General features: G+C 41.6%; 1 protein-coding gene across 1 annotated transcript in view; it reads left to right on the forward strand.

Annotated features, from left to right (window-relative positions):
- The window catches only part of mettl24 (methyltransferase like 24), a 30,563-nt gene that overhangs the window by 2,296 nt on the left and 8,374 nt on the right, over window positions 1–19,893 (forward strand). Inside the window, exons 2-3 of the mRNA XM_046373898.1 lie at window positions 13,387–13,482; window positions 18,706–18,839. Of these exons, the coding sequence (XP_046229854.1) occupies window positions 13,387–13,482; window positions 18,706–18,839 (230 nt within the window). The remainder of the gene's footprint in view (window positions 1–13,386; window positions 13,483–18,705; window positions 18,840–19,893) is intronic.

The following is a 19,893-nucleotide window of genomic DNA, read 5'->3' on the forward strand; positions in this document are numbered from 1 at the left end:
TATTTTGTATGTTTGCTGCCTTGCCATGATGTTTTTGCTGTCAGCAGATCTAAGCTTTATGGTGCTGCAGGTAATAAACCAAAACTGTTAGCTGCTATTTATAGACAAATAGCAAAGGGAGCAACTCATCTTTGACATTATAATTAGTTTAATTAGTTAAACATACACAAAGTCAGTTTGGGTGGTCATAAATTTCCTGTGCAAAATAAGATTTATGATGTTATAATTGCTACCTTTCTATTCAATAATGAGGGCTGAGTGCACCCAGCTAAATATCATCTGCTCTAATTTTTGACAATTTCACAGTGTTTCTATCCTTATTCATTCATTCATTATGATCCATCAGTTTAATTGAGGCAAACACTGTGATGGTCATCTGCACTGTTGTATAGTCCCTATACTCTATTTCTAATAATAATATTAAATGACTTTATTTGTCACCAGTTTATGACATTAGATATACATATGGAGTTTGTTTGTGTCTCAGTCATGATTCCCACACAGATAAAACTGCACGTAGTGCCAATGCCATCTGACTGCATCACATCAGCAAATTTAGATTTTATATATCTTCACTTTCACAACCTGTTTGATCGATGCCATTTTTGCAGCATGCAAACAACTAAGGTGAGACAACTTCAAAAAACACAACACCAGCTGTTCTGTTGTCTTTGGTGAAGCTTGAAAATGCAATAAGTTCAGGATTTTTAGCTTTGAGGATTTGTCTGAGCAAAGTGAGGAGAAAATTTGCTCAGGAAGGCAAAGCTCTTTTCAAAACTCATTCGAGAAGTTGTGATAAAGATAAGCGACAAGGCAGACTGTTGCTGACTAATTTTTCCTTTATAATGTATGTGTGTGTTTGTGTCTGTGTGTGTGTGAGAGAGCGAGAACCTAAGGGTCTGTTTTATTAATAACCAATATAAAGGAAATCTAATCTCTTCGCTGTCAGGCATCCACATAAATACACTCACACACATCCTCTTTAATATTTACCACTTGCAGGGCTTCTTCCCTTCTTGGAAAAGAGGAGAGGAATGAGTTGGTAAATTATAGACAGACATAAAATATGTTGGTCCAAACAACAGCAGAGACGAAGGAAGAGAACGAGAGACACAGGCAGAAAGAGAGGACACAGACTGCGCTGATGACTCAGACTCCTGACTTTAACACGGTAATAGCAAGACTGCTGCCCTTAAGTCATAGAGACATGAGGACACACACACACACACACAATGCATTCCCACTCCAACGCATTTCTGTCTCTCCAGCTGAAAACCAAAAGCTTTGAAAAGACTGCCAGCAGCTTGAGATGTCACCAGAAGTCACGAGATGACGTCATATGCTAATTGGAATGCATCCCACACTCACCCACTGCCAGTGGTGGGAGGAGAGGAAGTGCTCCTCTTACCCTACATGGATAAGGAAAGCAAGTGGCACCGAAGCACATCCTGAATCATTTCTGCAGATCAATACTTTGTATAAATATCATGCAGCAATGAGTCTACAGCTACATCATGACAGGTGTGAGGCTGTATTCAGACACAGTTGTGCTTTGGAAAAAAAAATGTCAACATGCTAACATGCTCATAAAAACAATACTAAAATTACAATACTGAACAGAGCTCTCCATGAACGGCCAGTATTTGCAATTAGGTGCTGGCTGTCCTCAGAACCTGTTGAGTGAAAATCAAAATAAGCATAATAGAATGACGTTACTGTGCTAATATGCTGATGTTTAACGGGTGTCATATTACTATGTTCACCACCATAATATTTCTGTTTAATGTTTTGCAACTTCCTGCTTCCCACCTCAGAGCCGATACATGCAGCTGACATAATGATGTGACACTGAGTAACCTAACCCTCCAATGCAGAAAGCATCCAATCACATTAAGACAAGCTAAAACACCATTTTACATAGCTGGCTTTTTGCGTGGTTCTGCTTCATTACTCCTCATGTAGTCAGACTTTAAACTTTTAAGTTTACGACTTTCCTTGGCAGCGAAAACACTGAGGAAAATTGAGACAGGGCTTTTCTTACATTTAAGACAGCATGTCCCATAAGTCCAACTGTTCCGAATAAGAGAACATTGACGTGTACTGCTGCATCTGCTCCAAGTATTCACGTTCTCTTATTTTTCAGAAGAGAATATGTTCAGTTCGCAGCTTGGTTGGGATTTATTCTTAAACCACTCCTCTCATTACCTTCCTTTGAATGAAACCAAACACAAACATCTCCAAATTAATGTAGGAATGAATAATTAATACCAAACTGCTACATAGCCCTTTCACTGCATACCCATCTCAGCAATTCCCTCTGTATCCCATTTCACAGTGAAGGTGCTGTGAGCGCTGCAGAGCTTCTCTACAGGAATTCCAGCGTCGCTCAGACATTTCTCGCAGATAGGCCAGCTGCCACTCACATGTCAGGCACACTCAACCTCAAAGTCCACAGGCAGGCAGCACATAGATCACAACAGGGAAGAGAAGTGGAACCACGCATCCTTTCAGACAGGCCTCCCAGTTTTAGAGGATTTTATAACATGAAACACCAAGACAGCCCGCTGAAAAGATCATCCAGTGATGTGGAGATGATGAAAAGGCGGTTTGTGGAACCCTATGCAAAAACTGATTTTTTAAATCTTGTTTTACTCAATCTTACAGGGAAAGATAATAGAAAATTGTCAGAGATTTTCTATTTGTATGCCAACAGCCCAGACAAAGAAACTGAAATAAATCCAGCAATTTAATTCAAATAAGTTCTATTAATTAAATGGGACTTAAGTTCATTTATCTGCCTGAATATCTGCTAATTGATTAGCTCAATCTTTGGATTAAGCAAGAACAGAAAAGGCCACTTTGTGCAGTCTGTACCAACCACTGCCAGCCACTTTGGGTCCCCAATGGAATTTCTAATGCAGAAACCCTGTGACCCTGTCCATGTCTTGGAGAACTGAAAGACAAGGCTCAAACTAGGGAGGGAGAAAGTGTGAGAGAGAGGCTGTTAGAAAAGAATGAGAGGGGTTGACTTCTGTAATCCCAAACGTGTGACTGGAGTCAGTTCTCAGCCATCTTTAACCTCCAGCTGGGGCATCTGGGGAACCAAGGAGTCACAAGAAATCACCCGCTGGGAGGCTGACATGTCACCTGGGTCACACTCCACTCCCTGTTCTTGAGCTAAAAATTTCATTCATGCCAGCAGTGCCTCATGCAGTTATATCAACATTTATGTTGACTGATTCTAAAAAAGCAGATTTTCAAGACCTAGAAAATTCATGTACTGTTGATGTGACATTTGTTTGAGCAAAAACATGATTGTTTATTCACTGTGCAGTCAGCAGTGCTTGTTTTGTCAGTGAATCACAGAGTGCAAAACACTGTTTTAGTGTTATTTGGTACAGCTTGTACTGTAGGATCACAGGCACCTTGAAAGCAGCTTATATGTTCACAGTAAGGCAGATTAAATTTGAACAAATATATAATTCAATCAGGAGAGACCTAATTGCAACAGAGATTTAAGAATAATCTAATTAATTTATTCCAGTGTACTCATGACTTCTGATGAGCATAAGCATCGTAGAATGACCCACGAGCGCTGACTGTGATGGGGACTCGGGGTTGGGGAGGGTCACATTGATCACACTGCAGCAGCTATAGAGGCACAGTTTTAATAGTTTGCAGCTCTGATGGAGGTCATGGCAAGATATGATAGGATAACTGAAAGAGAGATATTTGGAAGCAGGAGTAGAAGGTGTGAGATGGGGGGAGAGAGAGAATGTAAATAATGATCGAAGAGGAAGATAGTCAGTCTTCCTAACTGAATTTCAAGTGCGTTTTACCAACATCACGTCACTCCTTATGCACACGCCACACACACACCCTGGAGAGGTAAACAGCTCTGCACAGGCACACAGCTTTGCTTGCTCAATGTGAGATTAGTATCTAAGTCAGACCAAAGAAAACAGGCCGGCCTGGAATCTTTGTCAAGTTATGAGGGGGAGGAAGCACAAAGAGGCCTTTCAGATAATCAATCACCCCTTTTCTGCAAAGTTTTGACAAATGTGACTATTTAATTACCACAAGAAAGGGTTTACACAGGTTTAAAATATAAGAGACATCTGAGAGTGTATCTGGTTTATTGTGTGGAAAAAGAGAAACATCCAAAATTAAACCCTGAGAAGTAAGTCAGAGGGCAGAGTTTGACCTGAAAGCTTGTGCTCCAGATTTTTAAAAGAAGATCCACACAAAGCCTGCCTCAAACAAGATGATGAAAACCATATGTTGCAGATGAAAAAAATACAAGCTACTCAATGCACTATATGTTACTGACCGAATACACAGTGAGTCAGTTATGTGCACTAGCTGGTATTAGACAAAGACTCCCACAGGAGGGGGAAAAGTCGGTGTCAAACTGTCAAGTCCAGAGTCTCAGTCGCACAATGCTCCTTCAGACATGGATGCCTTGTCTGGAACATTCCAGAGAGTTCTCAGCCTCCCTCCCAGCTGATATGAATGAGGGCATTGACCTCTGAAATGGGTCACACTCACTCCCATCTTTGCTAAGCTCTTACACTGCCACATCCATGCGTACACTCAAACAGATTGTGAGAGTGAGGGTCTAGCAAATGGTATTTTGTGTGTCACCAAAAAGCCTGTTTGTGTAATGGATAGCCATTTGAGTGGCATTTGACAAGCACGTGCGTGGTTACATAGACAGAACAGACGGCACTTAGCCCCCAAAAGCAACAGAGAGTACCTGTGACCCTCAAGAACAATCATTTAAAGTGCTCGTTGTTGCTCGAAGCTTTATTTAAAACCCACGTTGGAGAGAACATTTCTGTCTTTCTGTCTCTCAGTCTCACTTTATATCAGCAGTATATCTGATAGCTGCTACTGAGTGATAATGAGGATGGAAAAACATAAGGAGAGGAAGGCACAGAGATGAAATTAGACACAAACACAAGCTGAGTGCGTGTGGAGACACCTCCACTCTGTAATAATGGTGGCAGGGCACAAGAATGAACATTGTCAGTTATGCTATGAAAAAGCTATAAAAAAAAAGCAATGTGATGAACCGGGAGAGATAATTCCCGCCAGTCTGACCAACTCGCTGTCACTCTGTCTGTTGTTCTAGCTCCATCTCAGCAAGTTAATGTCATATGGTGCTCAGTGTGCTCCCTCTGCTCCTCCCATCAAACACAGATCTCAGATCTGGGATGTTGTCCAGGAAGACAGGCACACACTTGCATGAAGAGACTCACACACTCAGACACACACAGACGCCATACAGGCTTTTACTGCGATGCTTCTAACAATAAAACCCCATCTGTCTCATGAGATGCCGGCCAAGAGGGCCTGATTCAAACTTGATATGATCAAATCAGACAACTTTGTGTATTCAGTGGTATCAGTCACCTTCTATACAAGATGCACCCTCTACACAACCATTCCAGTCCATGTTGTGATGAAAAGGAGCATATGTATGAGTAAAGTCACTGTGATGTCAATGCAAGGCAACAGGCTGTTCTACAGAGACTTAAGTTCGCAGCATGTGCTGTGAGAACTTAAAGAACTCCAGTGAACACATTTAAGTATGTTTTCATATGTTTGTGAGAGCACTTCTAAGCATTTGTGTATGTGTGTGTGTGTGTGTGTGTGTGTATGTGTGAAAGAGGGAGAAGGATTATATATTTTCTGGTAAGAGCAGCTGTTACTTGTGCTGACAGTCACACACAACTGATAGGAATCTTATCAAACCAAGCCACACACAGCTGCCTTTCCTTTTAAAATTCACATGTAAGTCCACTGACAACTATGATTTCCCACTTTGGCTGGCTGAGACCATGTTTGCAGCAAAGCTACACAGATATGTCTGCAGGTTCTGTCATTTACAAGGATACTAAGTGATTACGTAATACCTTGTTTTAAATGACAGCTGTTATCTGCACAGCCTTACCACTGAATGTCTTTCCACCACACACTCTTGCATTTGCAGAGTGCAGAAATTGCTGTCATTGTTCATCATTTCCATTCGGTGTAAAGACAGTGCTGCAAATGAGAGCTGGAAGCTGTTTAATTTTTCATTGAACGGAACAGCGCTGATTGCTTTTTAATTTTTTTTTTTTTTTTTTAAATTTGTCAGTTTTGGCCTCACCACTTAAAGAAAACCCTCCTGTCGTTTTATGTCACCATTATCTGATGAATTTACATGTCAATCACCACATAAATGTCCTCATATCTGTCATTTAGCCATTCTGGCGTCAAGTTCAAGTACTTGTCATTGTCAGGCATTGTCATATGTGCAACAATTAGAGTGAAGCACTCACCGCTGCTTTCAGTGCTCAAACAGCATTTATAAAAAGAACATCATGCAAGTAAAAATGAGAATCTAAGATATAGAATAGTGCAGAATTCATATGTTATATTAGTAATAAAATATTTCATGCTATTCCTTATGATAATGAAGGTAGTAAAGACTGATATGGTTCTCTGGTTCCAGTACAGGATAGTGCGGAAAATGTAGCTTTGCACCGGCAAGATGGTTTAGCACTCATCACAGATCAGCTGTGATTTAAGCTAGTTGGACACAAAATGAGACTGCCCTGTAGGCGTTGGCACAAATTGCTGAGCGAGAAAGGTGGCACGCTGGTCTTCGATCAGCTCTGATTTACAGCACATGGGCAGATAGTGCTGCTGTCAAGCGGTCTGCAGAACGTCGTCCAAAGTGTCGGTGTTGAATAATATTCAGAGCTTAATTCAACAAGACACTAAACTAGAATTGTTTCAGTCATTTTCCAACTCTCTGCCTCTCCCACACACACTTGTACAGTCTCTCACTTGCAGCAAATGCATACCAGATGTAGGTTTGTTAGATTTACGAAGGAAAAACAGTACAGAGCGGAGAACAATCACCATCTGCGCTTCAACCTTCAATTTCTCCATCTTTCTGTTCCTCTCACACACACACACACTATGCCCCCCTTGCTCATACATCTCTCCATTCCCCCGCAGGATTCTTTACAGCATCACTCTGCCTTTGAGACTGAGGCTCAACTCTTCTGAGATTACTGCCTTTATTAAAAAAGATCAGCATAATCCTCCGCTTTAATTCTGTTATTCCCCCTCTGTGTCTCACTGTACTCTGGCAGTGAGTTGGGATTGAATGGTGAGCCAGGCTCTGCCAGAGGAATAGAGATGACACTGCAGGAAGTGGAGACAGCTGGGTCTGGTCCGACTGCCGGTCTCCACATCTCCCAGATTAGTCGGGAAGATGGAGCTTAGTGAAACCGATTCTTTGTGATAATCTGTGTCATGCAGTCATGTTATAAGTATCGGTTCTTTAAACAGGCACATTTTAACTTGCTCTCAATGTAATATTTTCTCAATGTTCAGCAATGTTTGCTCAGTCAGCAACTGCTGCAACAAAATATGCATTCAACATCCATCTTTGATTGCTTTTCCTTTTGCTGTCCTCAATACCCAGCATGCGACAGGGATAAACAGGTCTGATCCGATCATTAAATCAAATCAATTTTCTGTGCAAACTCTTCATACAGAATCCTTAAAGGATAAGAATGATAATATCCTCTATTTTTTTTTGTCAACAAATCCCACAAAAATACACGTTAGAAGGATTGATGTCACAGACAGAGGGAGGAAGCTGAAGAGTTCTGGAAGGTGGAAAAACACATTCCTCTCTTTGGTCTTTTCACTGGACTTGTTGACAGCAAGAAAAATATGAAGTAACACACTCTGTATCTTCAAGGTGCATGGGCAGTAAGAAAACTGAAACTTTTGTCAAGTTTCTTAGAGGGCTATAGCCTCAAATATCACCACGACCTGCAAAAGCTGTGATTGGCTACTATGACATAAGCAAATGATCATTTGAACCTAATACGCCTCTTTATTGTCAATAACAGGGAAACGAAGGGAGGAAACCGACAATAGTGTTTCATGGAAATGTTTGCAGCACGCATCCGACAAGTTCTACCATTCACCATCCATTATCATGTAATTATAATGATGCACACAATCCAGCTGTTTCATACACCCCGGTGTAATCACTTTATGTACAGTTTGAACAGTCTGGTTTAGGTCTTTTCCCAAGAGATCCTAATTTTACAAATTTTTCTTCCTCATTTTACGCCAGATTGTGTGGCCAGTAGTGTCATCAAACAGATGAGCATCTCACTGTTCCCTTTCGTCACGTAGTAACTATCATATCAGAAATAAATCAAGAAATATCAGTTATAGTTATATCAGTATTGTGTAGGTTTTTGATAGAAGTAAAAGAATAAATTCAAATCATTTCCCCATAAAAAACGACTGGGAATTTGCTTTTGATGATTGTTGTTTTAAGGGAAATAAAGCTCTTGTGATATATCTTACATCTCACCATAGTTCTGAGCATCACAGAGTTCATTTTCCCTGAAATACATTAGCACAAGCCTCTGGAGCACAGCTACATGAAATTAGGGGGAGGCCAATGGGAATCAGCCACCGTCTGTTTCATGGAACCAATATCTACCCACTCGTCCGTTGCATGTATTGACTTTCATTTGCCTAAGAAGCAAGGTTGTTTTTACCTTAGCTGTTGGGAAAAAATAGCCTGTCAAAGAACATTCCCTTCAAGATTCCCTTCAACTTCAAGATGATCCAACAAGTATTGAAAGCGTTGACTTCTTTTTCTTTACTTTTCTGAAGCATCTGGACTCTGATGAGACCAGTCACAAAAAATGAGCAGCAGGTCTGACACACTTAACCAACAGACTGGGCAGACTCAGCTTACCAGTGGCTGACATTTGATACACCAGTGGCAACTTGTTTACTCGAGTGCTAATTGTGCCATGCCCTCTCAGATGCTCTGACCACACTGTCATCAGTCGTTACGTATTGACTGTGTTTATTCTCGGTGTAAATCCATGTACAGGTGTAGAAGTCCTCCACATTGAACAACATCTCCTCCTCTGTCTATGTGTTCTTCCTCCCACCACCACCTTCCATCCCTTCCTTCTGCTCTCCCGCCGTCATCGTTCTGGCAGAAAGTCCTCTCTTGTTTTATCCAGTCATCACTTGTTCACCCATCCGTCCTCTTCTCCCTGAGGGATTATTCATGCTTGATCTGACTGCTCACGCCTCTCTCACACCTAGCTGAGAGGCACAGATCCACTAACTCATCCAGCTCCATCAAGCCATGCAGAAAGGCCCCATAACAGAGCGATCAAAAATGGGGCAAGGATTAAAAACAACCAACAAAAAAACATCCTTTCTATATCGCATCAGTACAGGCAAGAACATATCCAGATAAAACACTAATAGAATACAATATTTTTTGAAGGAAAATTACTTCTGATAACTTTGTTCAACTCCTGTCAATTCTCATGCTTCAAATGACCCTTCAAAAACCCTTTCAGGTCCAAGAACAAAACCTACCACAAGTTCCACTGTTCACGCAAAATTAACTCCAACTGCTTTCACTGCTTTGCTCTTCAGCCAAAACTGATATTTGCTTTCAATTGTATGAACTGAAAGCAAATATCAGTTTTGCTTTCAATTGCATGAACTGAAAGCAAAACTGATATTTGCTTTCAGTTCATACAATTGAACTTGGCACTGTTTTCTTTCATGTCCTCCATTTCAACTTTCTCAGTTAGACGACAACTGATATTTTAACTCCTGTCAGCGTTTGAAACTCAACTGAATCTTTTACTCTTCAGCATCTTTATTTCAACTGATACCTCAGCTTCACTTAAACTGTTTCATTTCACTTCACAGTTTCATTCGGTGATCGCACTTCAACAGTTTTCAATACCTTCTGGCACTTTTGTTTTAGCAGCCATTTTAACATTATGTTCTAATTGACACTGACATTTTCATCTTCGAGGACCTTCACTTCAATTGATCCTTCGGGATCAGTTCATTATCTAAAATGTCATTTCAACTTCACTCATTATTCACACTTAAACCGGAACTTCAACTTCTTTCAGTGAAAGAAATGCAAATTTTCTTTGGAAAATTGTCTACTTTATTCAGTTCTTTCATTTCAACTGACTTCGACTTCACCAAGTTCACCTCACACCTCAGCTGAAACTTTAACATCTTTCCACACTTCCATTTTAACCACCATTTAGAGTTCTTTCATTAGTCTTACTTTTTCAAATGTTTCATCTGCAAATTTTGCAGCTGCAGGAACGCATCATTTTCTTCAGAGGATTTAGCTTTCTCTGCTTCCCAATGCCACTATAACAACCTCATCACCAGTTTCCAATGTCCACCCCTCAACTCATGTCAAGGCAGCTACATGACATGCTCACACTGAAGATGGGGTTATTTCTAAACAGCTGAGGCCCGACGGTTGTGAGTGATGTTCTGTGTGTTTGTCATTAACACTGCTTACCTCTGCTGATGACTTGTTGGTGCTTGACTGCACATGAGACTTAACACTAATCTCATCACCGCTCAGTGATGATTCAGCACTTAGTAAGAGCTCATAAGCGTACACATGATACACACACAGACACACATCAACTCTGTCCACACTCTATTGGATACCACTTTTAGTGCAGTAAGAAAAAAATCTTGTTGTTAATTAAAGGTAGACTTTATGCAAAGACACGAGAAGTGAAAAATTCATTTCAGCTGGTGAGGAAAACCAGACTTGGACTGAAAATATGAGCTGTACAAGTCAAGTTTGACAACTCTGGGCTAGTTCTGCTTTCCAGCAAAGTCTTTAAACTAGAAACCAAGGTTGCACACCTCTCCCCTTGGTAAAGTCTGCCAGCGTTTCCATTTCTTGTACGTGTTTGTGTGTACATCTGACCCTCCCTCTGTCCTTTCCTTCTCTTCTTTCTCCCTCCCTATTCAGCCTCACCTCATACACATGCCAGTAAGTCCATTGTCCCAGATATCTGCCCTCTGATCAGTAGTCCTGTTTTCCTACGTGTACCAGGCTAACATACGGGCCCTGATAGCGAAGCTTTGCAGGGAGGGCTCTGTGAGGAGACGAAAGGGGCAGCTTGGAGACAGGGAGATCTGGGAGGTTTCAGGGGCCCTGGGATGCTGAAATGTAGCTGTTACTTGTCTATATGGAATATCAGACTCTGAGACTTACACACAGCTTTTCTCTGTAAAACTTTTGGCTTGCTACTGCATTGTTGGTGCAATATTGATTAGACTTCGTATTTGTGTTCTCTCTTTCCTTTGCAAGAGAGTTTTCTGCAATGAGATCTGAATCAAAATTTCACTGTCTTAACTGATTTTTGAGAATGAGAGGCTAACCATTTCTTTCTCATTTTTCCAATATTTACCAAAACGTTTGGCCAGATGTTGATGTGCTTTATTCTACTGACTATATGATCACATAACGAGTATTTTCATTTTATTATTATATTATATTATACTAAACAACTAAACTTGCCTTATTTTCTAATTTCATTATGTATAGCCATCACTAACCATACATGTTGTTTAATGCAGGCCACAAGATGAAAATGCCATATTTTCAAGTAATAAGGAGCTTAGTGTGTGTGTGTGTGTGTGCGTGCATGTGTGTGGCCTGTTCATGCAATGAAGTGAAAAAAAAAACTGCTGGAAAACAATAGCTATAGATTGAAACCTACATGTGCACATCAATCACCCTATTTGTCCTGCAGTATAATTATGTTGAGCAGTCATAATCAGTGCAATTATTTTAAACTGAAACACTGAAGAGAGAGGGAAAGAGGGACAGAGAGAGAGGGAGAGAGAGAGAGAAACAATAAGACGACAGAAATGAGATGCAGAATGTTACGACCAGAGTAAAAAAAAAGAAAAGAGAGGAAAGGAAATAGAGAGAAACAGAGGGATGACATTATGGAGAAAGAGGAGTGTGAGAATTGAAGCACGGCAAGCATTCAGATGTTTTGACGTGCCGCGAATCGATTAAAGGCTGAATGCCAAGCAGTAAGTAGTGTTGCACGGATCCAGTGCTGCAGCCGTTAAAGGGACAGCTGATTCTCTCCTTTGGCAGGTCCAGGATCAGCATCACTGGAGGAGGAAATGACACACATGGTGCTGTCACAGATGATGTATTAGCAGAATGCTGTTAGCGTATGTGCATGTCCACGTGCAAAGCATAAGCCTCTGTGTAAGTTTGGTTGGTGTGTGTGTGTGTGTGTGTGTGTGTGTGCAAGCGTGTAAAGGTTTTATGTTCACGTCTGTGTATATGTGATGTTTTCTCAATTTTCTTGCCGATAAAGCAGAAGGAAATTGAGTATTGCAGTATGTAAGTATGTATTTGTGTGCTTCAGTGAATGCATGCTAGCCACTGGCTTGTTACACAAATGAAAATGAAATGCAAATGAAAATATGAGAGAGCAGTTCCGTATGTAATATCAGTAATCAAAGACCACAGCCCACACAATACCACTTTTGTGTAACTCTGTAGTGTGGCTGCAAATCAAAACGTCAGAGCTATGAAGCCTATTGTGTTGATTCTGCAACTGCAATGCTAAACTGAGGAGTACAACTGTGAGTAGAGAGAGAATGAAAAAGAGTCATGGAAACATGTGAGTGAATTCCAGCGCAAGGTTATTTTCCTAAACAGACCTGGTGTCACCATAGCGCTTACAGCATTCAACAAACCCAAACACGATCCCATTAGTTAAGCCAAAAACTATGTGTGCGTATAAATGGAAAATCTGAAAATAACTGCAGCACCTATAAAACACTGATAAAGGCTGCAGAGTCCAGGAAGCACTCTATTGTAAAATCATCCTGGTTAATTTATTCCAGGGCTCCTACTGAACACTTGGCCATGGTGTTTGACCCAATAAATTACTGTACCACCATCAAGTGCATCATCGCCACTCCATCCCTCATTTTCATCTCTCTCCTGTTGTCTCCATCTTGCTGCCTCTCCTCTAATCATAAACAGACGCTTTCCAGTAGAAATGAATCAGGCTGTAAAGCGGAGCTCGGCAAGGTTTCAGGAATGTGATCACACATCAGCACAGAGCTGCTGCAGCTAACTGTTGAAGGCCGAAGCCTTTTTCTTTACTGTGAGACAAGGCTGGGCTGTCTACAGTGTGTTTTTAATGAATAAGAATGGACAGCAGCCCCCATTTTACTAAAATAACACTAGAGATGAATTTTAGCAGTTTGTCACTAACACACAGGTGGGGAAAGAAAAAAAAAATCTTTCACTGAGCACAGTGTGACCTAGTTCCATTTCCATCAGTGGCGATACACAAGTGGGTTATAACACCTGAAAGAATAAAGCTCCCTTTGTTGTTGTCCTTGCACTGGATTTCCTTTGAATGTCCTACTTTGATGTTAGTTAATTGTCAGTTTTCTGTGTACTTCATTCATGCACTGTTAATGCCTGTGTGTGTATGTGATCCACTACAGATTCGGTGGCACATAGACTTGGAGCCCTGGGCTAGTAGAAGTCACTCCCTGGAGGATGAAGCTAAAAGGTTCCTCAGATACATCACAACACCACAAGTGAGTGATCAGTGCTTGACTTCTTACAGGTGTTTAAAGCAAGTTCCTGTTGTATAAAACTTTTTTCATGCATTTGTAAGGAACTGTCTGCAGTATTAAAATAAATATTGTACTTAGCAGCAGTGGAACATACATTACATAGAGAAAGTATCCAGACACACCTCTTTATTGGGCTGTTTTTCAGGGGTTGGGCTCGGCCCCTCACTTCCAGTGAAGGGAAATCTTAATGCTTCAGCTTACCAAGACATTTTGCACAATGCTTTAATTTTCACTGAATTAAACTCTGAAATGTGCTACTGTTTTAACTAAAGATTTGCAAAATATTTGTATGTAGAAGTGAAGCCTGAAGATAATTGGAGAAGTTGTTGCTACTGAAGGCCAGGAAGTGCTTTACTTTGACAGGTCTTTGTTATGTATATCAAAGCGAGCATGTACCTACCAGCCCATGACTGAGCTCGCTGGCGCTGCTTTCGCATGCAGCTCAGCCAGAGAGTATTTGTCTTGCTTGACATCACACACATAATTCATTACTCTATTGATTACCATACAGATGGAACTCACAGCCTCTCTATTCATACTTAATCAATGAGATGTTGTGGTTTGTTTGTTTCTTTTTGTCAGTGTTAAATTACTACAAATCGATTAAGATGTTCAGCATCATAATTTGAGAAATACCGAGGGACTGAGAAAACCTGAAATTCTTGCCCCTATTATGAAGGTACTGCAAAGACACAGATTCCTCTTTAATGTCCACAACATGGAAGGACATTTTTGGACGACACGTTCTGCAGTTTTTATTGTAATGAAATTGGTTTGGGGATAAATCAGCAGCTTATCTTTATTTCCCTTACACAATATAGTGAGAACAGAGAGTACCCTCCTCCAAGTGACAAAAGCACTCGTTCAATATCTTTCACAAAGCAGACATTCAGCTCATAATGAATTAGCCTGAGGATGTGTGCATGTGTGTGTGTGTGTGTGCGTGTGTGTGTGTACATCCGCTTGTGTGTACTTGTGTGCGAAAGGAAGAGACAAGGACAAGAACAGAGAGAAAGTGACTGTGTGAGTGTGAGTTTGTGGGAAGCTGTCCATCACACACAGTGACAGGCGAGGGTGGAGGGAGTTGGAGGGTGCATAGCAGCATCCTGAGCTGTAATGCTGACTGACACAGTGCCTGGTGGAGCTGTTACTCAGTGAGATGGCCTGCGACACAACTGTCCAATCAATAGCAGTCATTGTGTCTTGCACTCCTGCATGCGCCAGCACACATACACACGCACACATACAGATAAGAGGAAGTTTTTCTACAAGTACCACAGCATAAAAGGTACTGGAGGGATCACTGCACTGTACTATATCATTTTTTCTGATTACCCTAACAATGATAAGTAGTTCAGTCAGTACAATATATGCTTAGTGAAAGCATTCTTTCGGGTCAATTTTTACAGCTCAGTATTTAGTATAACAGTGTTCAGCAGTCAATAATCAAGGCCAATTTTGCATTTCATTGCAAGTTGTGCATTGTGTGCAGATGAATGCTTCCAGCTGGAGCACATTAACATATGACTGGCACAAAGGATCGTGTTCCAAATTCATTTAAATATATTATTGCGCCACCCACATGTACAATACAATTCTTATGCTCTTTGCACACCAGGTGACTTTTATTCTCCCTTCATACGGTGACACTGCACTTGTACCCTTCCAGCCAGACCCGTCACTGAATGCTTTGGTTAGCAGCAAAGGCTCCTGGTTGGGTCTTCCATGGCAAATTGGTCCCAGGGGAGGGCTAAGAGTAAGACTAAGAGCAATTCACAGAAGCCACATAAATTGACCAAGAAGGAGCTACAGCACCACATCCAAAAAAAAGGAATCCAGCATCCCCTCCTGGAGTCAGACCTGAGAGGAAAGTTCTTTGATGAGCATCTGGTGGCCAAGCCTTGACTCGTGGCCCAAAAGAAAAACATGAAAGCCTGTGGAAGTCCCCTGAACCCTCCATGTGTTGGATCAGGCACTGTGGTCAGGCACATTATCAGGCAGATGGTGGGCAAAGGCAAAGTGTAGCAGTATTCAGCCTTCTTAGAGTCTCTGTGGGGTTGTGAAGAAGAACACGGTTTATGAACTGGTACCGCTTGGGGACTTAAAGAAGGAAACTGGAGGGGTGTCTTTGGGAAGAACGACCTGCCTGATCTGAATGTGAATGGGGCTTTGTTATTTGATTTCTGTACTAGCCACGGACTGACCACGACAAACACCAATGAGGAGCTCAGACACCTCGGAGTAAAGCTGCTGCTGCTGCTTCTTCGCTGGAGAGGATCCCATTGAAACATCTCGGGCATCCAATCAGGAAGCCCCCTGTGAGTCTGCTGTAGACTCCTGAAGAGATTACAGATCTCAAGAGCAGAAGGATAGAGGCTATATGCTGCTGTATACCGTGGATTGGGATCACCTTAGAAAGCTTCAGGAGGTGCTGGAACACATTGCTTGGGAGAGGGACATCTGGACCACCTTTCTTAAGATACAGAAAATGGGTGGATAGATGGTTTATACAAACTGCCACAGCAAGGAAACTATTTCTCTCTCTCTTTTTTTTTTTTGAAGCTATAAAAATCTAATTCACTTTACAAGAACACTCTGGTGTTGGTCTGAGAATGAAAGCATGCATAATAAACAGTTTCAAATGTCAATTTTGAATAAAGAATAGATGTGATTTTATAAGAGGCCGGGATACAGCTCTCATTGTTCCCTGACAGCACAATTGCTTTGGGAAAACACTTACTATTTCCCTATTCTTCGCTACTGTTGGAAAACATTTTTCTCAGGCTTCATTTGACTGAACCCGAGTGAACACTGCGAGCCACAAGTTTTGGTCTAGATAGTACACAGTGGGCAATACAAGAACACACACACAAAGATACACAGATGCTATCTTGTTTACACTTGAATGGGGTAAAATAGAGCCACAGATTTATGTTTCATATCATCATGTCTGAGCCAATATTGTTTCTTCGTCTGTAAACTGAATCTCTGCAGCAGACGGAGCTTAAAAAGACCAGACAGCAAACATTTGAGCAGCAGCTCAGCATTTGAGCAGTCACTTGTAAAACTACAGATGCACTGCACAAAATCAACATGCTGATATGGATACATGTTGACTGTGTGTATGTGCACAGTTTACACAGGTACATGCCTAATAAAAACATACAGAAACTCACATAAACACTAAACATGCTGCAAGTTCTGCATGAGTGGGAGCTGAGTTGAGGACACAGTTTTAAAACTGAGAAGCAATGAAGAATTCAGGGTGATGCTTTGGTGATTGCACAATAGGATCTTCACTGAAGACATGCCAGGATTAAAGGCAACTGATACACTGAGGCTACTTTCTCAGTTAACAGCAATATTTTGAGATATCTATATCAAATATAATAAATCCAACATGTATGTGTTCAAATACAAAAATGTAAATTTATGACAAATTGCCTGTTACATTGTATTAGAACTGCTATATCAATCATTCATCCGTCCATTTTCTATACCGCTTATCTGTCAGGGTCGTGGGGGGAGCTGAAGCCTATCCCAGCTAACTACGGGTGAGAGGCGGGGTTCACCCTGGACTGGTTGCCAGTCAATCGCAGGGCCAACACACAAAGACAGACAACCACACATTCTCGCACTCACACTTAGGGGCAATGTAGAGTAGCCAATTAACCTAATGTGCATGTTTTTGGTATTGTGGAGTACCCGGAGAACCCGGAAATCCATGCAGGCACAGGGAGAACACGCAAACTCCGCTTAGAAGGGCCCAGACCGGGATTCGAACCTCTTGCTTTGAGGCGACAGCGTTAACCACTGGACCACTGTGCCGCCCACTATATCAATCAACCAAATCAATACATTTGTTTCTCCTTGCTAGCTGTGATTTTTACACAATTATACTGTATGCAGAACCTCACAAAATTTGGTTACTGAACTGAAAAAAAAGCCCTAAATAAATATGCATTTGCCATCCGGGTTTTCACTGTATACAGTACATAAAGAAGTAATAATTTAACTTGGATAAGAGGAAGCGTTTCTATAAAAGGACAACAGTGTGAAATGCTTCTTTTCAACTTCCTCATTTTTATCATCTTTCTTTCATCCCCCTGCTCACCCACTCTACTGTTCAGACTTGGCAGTGCTGCTGGTGCATCAGCTCCAGCTGCACATCATGAGTATGCATATAGTTAAACACTGAGGCTCGAGATCAAACTCAGTACCAGTTTCCAGTGTTTGACAGCAATTGTTGTATGTTTTTTGATGAAAAAAGGAGGCTTAACACATTCAAAACATGTTTTCCTAGTTGCTACTCTTGATTTTTAAATATCAATGTGATCTCTTGCTCTTGATTTATTGTCCTATATGACAAAAAGTACCCATTTAATACTTGGTTATGCTAATGACATATGCTCACACACTCAATGTCCAACTAGCCAAAGCTAAATTTGCCTGAAGCTTATGAGCACTGCTGCCTTGTCAGCTCCATCTGCGCTTAATAAGATACCTGGGAGTGGTGATCGGCAACAGACTGGACTGGACATCTAATACTGAGGCTGTGTACAAGAAGGGGATGAACAGACTCTATTTCCTGAGGAAGCTGAGATCCTTCAACGTGTGCAGAAAAAATGTTGGAGATTTTCTACCAGTCTGTTGCTGCTAGCGCCATTTTCTTTACTGTTGTGTGCTGGGGCAGCAGAATCAGAGCCAGCGACACCAACTGACTTGATAAGATCATCAAGAAGGCTGGCTCTGTACTTGGACTCAGGCTGGAGTCTTCTGAGACCCTGGTGGAGGGGAGGACGCTGAACAAACTGTTATCCGTCATGGACAATGATCAGCACCCTGTCCATCACACAGCAGACAGACAGCAGAGGACCTTCTCTCACAGGCTGCTACAGCTCCGCTGTCGAAGATCTATCTATCTATGTATCCAGTACAGCTTATGGTTTCAAATGACATCACTCATACATGGCATACGTGTGACCTTACTGTATACAGAATGTAAACATGGAGTATTGTGTTAAGACTGTGGAAAGTCCAGAGTCAATAAAACTCATTCCTCTAGTGGTAATACCATCCATTTCACTAGAGTGTTTGTTTTGTTCAGACTGTACACTTTGCAATGCAGGACTCCCTGTCCTGAACCATAATAATAGCAATAATCAGATATTTTTATGTGTCCAGGTGTCATGTGCATCATTGGCTGGAGAAGGAGCTGCTCAGCAGGGGACCAAGGGTGCCTGGGCTGCATGTTTGGACCCCAAGTACAGCCTGAACCACAGAATACAAAGCAAACACTGCAGGGTTTACTCGTTTGGGTGCGTACACTCACTTCCACTGAAAACATTCATTTCCCAGTCCTTACCCTCATCGGCACATGTCAAACATCAACCTCTAGTCTAAGATAAATCCAATTCTAACTGTAATCAGAAGTCTATAGCCTGTAGCTTTGAGATGAGCTGTCATCTACGGCATCTGTAGAGCAACAGGATTGTTCACATAAATTTTCAGACAGTCGGTGAGTCACTGGTGCTGTGATAGGCTGTGATACATCTAGTTATAACTGCTGCTGTTGTCACTTCACCCTTGATAATTTATACTGAGGAGAATTTCATATTTTTCTCTCACTATTTCCTCAAAAATGAAGCTTGTGTTGCACACAATAGAGGAGGAATTCTTTGCATCCCCTGTTAGCCTTGTCTTTTTACATCCTCCCATTGACAGTGACTAACTGATCACAGAGCCTATATTTAACTGGGATTCATTTTTCTCTAACAAAGTTGAAATTTTCAGCTGGAGTTTTAGTGCCAGGCAGCAGTTATTATGCGTGTATCCGGGACAATTCTTTTTAATCTGTTGAGTGACACTGTAAGAAGAGTAAAGACAAACCTCTGCCTTACCTCTGCCTCATTCATCCACCTGGAACACCCACTCCATCTCTGCCTCCTCTCCTTGAGTGGCAAGTAATCTTGAATGGAGTCAGCCAGGTCACCAACGTATTTGACCTTCTTAAGATTGTAGAGTCAATCACTCCCAGTTGGTTTTGTTTCGTGGACCAGCTTGGCTCGGTTTCTGCCCTACTGGGCATCCACTGTGCTGAAGTGCTGCAGACGTCTAGAGGGATTTTTCTGAAGGAGAGAGGGATCTTATTAATTTGACTGCTGAGAGACAACACAGGTGTGCAAGCATCAAGGTGGGCAGGGGACAGATACTGATGCAGGAGGGACGCGGAAGTGGGGTTTCTGCTTTTTCTGGCTTCCTGCCTCTCTGTGGAGAAGGGGTCATGGATCAAATGGAGAAACTGGAGGGGGGGGGGGGGGGGGGGGGGGGGGGGCGGTGTATCTGATATCCTCTGACTGGCTCACTGACAGG

This window comes from Scatophagus argus, chromosome 19, assembly GCF_020382885.2.
Source record: "Scatophagus argus isolate fScaArg1 chromosome 19, fScaArg1.pri, whole genome shotgun sequence".
NCBI lineage: Eukaryota > Metazoa > Chordata > Actinopteri > Scatophagidae > Scatophagus > Scatophagus argus.